The 2,450-nt window shown below is 59.6% G+C and overlaps 1 protein-coding gene across 1 annotated transcript in view; it reads left to right on the forward strand.

The window, feature by feature from the left end:
• Positions 1-2,450, forward strand: part of ZNF687 (zinc finger protein 687) — a gene marked incomplete at its 3' end in the record, with an annotated part of 7,597 nt that overhangs the window by 2,445 nt on the left and 2,702 nt on the right. The window contains 1 exon segment of the mRNA XM_010169125.2: positions 1,922-2,100. Within this exon segment, the coding sequence (XP_010167427.1) occupies positions 1,922-2,100 (179 nt within the window).

Consider the following 2,450-nt stretch of genomic DNA (forward strand, 5'->3'; position numbering starts at 1 on the left):
TGGAGGGAGGGTACGCTGCTCTCGGTGGTTGGCTGGTGATACAGCTGCCCTGTGGGTGCAGGAGCTGGGGGTGCAGCCAGGAGGGAAGAGCTGGTCCCCAGCTCCGTCCCCACGGAGCCATGTCAGAGCCACGGGCGCCGCTTCCTCTTTTGCTGGTTTGAAGCACAAATGGAGGCTGGAGAAACCCGTGTCCGGGGGGTTTGGTTGGGGTTTTTTTTCCCCCCCTCCCCGCCCTCTTCAAGAGCCGACCTGGAGATCCCTCGTGTTCCTGCTGCTGCCCACACCCCCGGGTTTGTCGGGGCAGACACGCAGGATTGACGCTGCCGAGGGATGAGCTGGGGGGGAAATGGAATCCCCGTTCCTCCTCCCCACCAGCGCTGGGAGCAGGGCTGAGGGTGAATGTCTCACTTTGCCTCTTCTCTGGCTCTCACACCTTTAGTCCTGAGGGAGTTTTCCTCCTTCTGGGACATCCACAGAGGAGCCCTGTCCTCCCTGTTGCATGTCTTCACCTTTCCCTTTGTCCGGAGCCATCCAGCCCCTCTGGCTTCCTCTTGGTAGAAGGAATTTTCTGTTTCCTGGTAACTCTGTTTACTTGGAAGCTGCTGCTTCCAAGGACACTGTTCAAACGCAGATATGACGGCCCAGCTGCTGTGGACCAGGGCTGCTTTGTCTTTGAAGGTCACCAGGAGCGTTGAGATTCACGGATTGTCCTGCAGAGCTTTCCTTTAACGGGAGGATTTCTTATTCCCATCCCCTCTCCTAGCCCTGGGGACACGAGGGAGACGGGATGTCCACAGCAGGGCCGTGGCAGGAGCAGTGAGAGGGCACGAAGAGGAGAGGAGATGAGGGACAGGAGAGCTGGGGGGATGGTCCTTACGTCCCCACGGGCACCTGCTGCCTGTGAACACAGCAGTGCAATATTTCCAGCTCAGCCCATCTGTGGGGAGTGCTTGAGCTTGGGAATTCAACTGGAAGTTAGTTACTGGTTGGGCAAAACCTGTTCCCAGCCTTCAGCTCCCCCTTGTACCCAGCAGAGGGGCTGTTCCCTAACCCAGAGCTGCCTACAAACTGGTTATTTTTGGTTAAAAATAAAAAGAGGCAGAGGCTTTCCTCGGCCCGGCGAGGGCTGGGGGTGGCTGAAGCCATAAGCCTCTGTAATCCTCTTCCTCACCTGCCACCTTCCATCCCCTCTCCCTTCCCAACGTGCCCCTTTGTCCCTGCTCCATCTCCTGGGCTGTCTTCAGCTGCTCTTCCCTGTCCGTCCCTCACTCCTCCTTGCTGCCAGAATCCCCCTTGGGTCTCTCTTGGAGCCAAGGCTGCGTGTGGGCAGCAAGGAGAACCCGAGAACATCCCTGCTGCCTGTGGCACCTGGCTGGGGGCTGCTCCTGTCCTTCCTCACCCCACCTTTCCTCCAGTAACCCCATCTTTCAGGGCAGCTCCTTCTGTTGGAAGCTCCAGCCCGTTTCCTCAAATCTGTGCCAGCTTCTCCCCTCGCCCTCCCCACATCCCGGTGCGGAGTTGGAAATAGTTGTGTTACGGTTTTGCCAGCTGGTTGGGATACACCCCCCTCTCCCTCTGCTCAAACTCCCTCTCCGAGCGGCTGGTCCCTGGCTGAGCCTCGGCACGTGCTGCCTCTGGGACCCATCTGTGAGGGAAAAGCCTGGAAAAGGCGTCTCTTCTGCGTGTGAAACACCCTCACCCGTCACCCAGCGAGTAACGAGCGGCTGATCTCCCACAACCCGCCCGGCAGATGAGTCCTGGCACGGCCCTGCCCCCGGCTCCACCTGGCTGGGGGCTGCTGGGGCTGTTGCAGGTTGTCAGCCCGTCCATCTGCAGGGGAAAAAAGAGGCTGAAAAGCCCTTTGTTACGCAGGGGCGGGTGCCAGGCTGAACCTCTGGGTGCTTTTCTCCCTCCTCCCCAGGTCTGTACGACGTGTCCCATGATCATGTCCAACCGCTGCAGCTTTAACGCCCATCAGCGGATGCACAAGAACCGACCTCCCCACGTCTGCCCCGAGTGCGGGGGGAATTTCCTCCTGGCCAACTTCGAGACCCACCTGAAGGAAGCCTGTCTGCACTTCTCCCGCAGAGTGGGGTACAGGTAGGGCACCCCATCCTGCTGGGCACAGGGACTGGGGGGGTGCCCAGCACCGAAGGGGACAGTCCTGAGTCCGTGGTGGGTCTCCATTTTGCAGGTCAGGTGGGTGCTGGGTGCAGGGCTGAGGGTGAATGTCTCGCTTTGCCCCATCTCTGGCTCTCACACCTTTAATCCCAGGGGAGTTTTCCTCCTTCTGGGACCTCCTGGCCACTGTTTGAGCCTCAGTCACAGCTGGCAGCACCAGACCCTCCTCACTACAAGGCATTTTGGTGCTGGAGCGTGTCCAGAGAAGGGAACGGAGCTGGGGAAGGGTCTGGAGCACAAGAGTGATGAGTTCACTTCTGGCTGAGGGA

Source organism: Antrostomus carolinensis, unplaced genomic scaffold (genome assembly GCF_000700745.2).
Source record: "Antrostomus carolinensis isolate BGI_N321 unplaced genomic scaffold, ASM70074v2 scaffold33865, whole genome shotgun sequence".
NCBI lineage: Eukaryota > Metazoa > Chordata > Aves > Caprimulgiformes > Caprimulgidae > Antrostomus > Antrostomus carolinensis.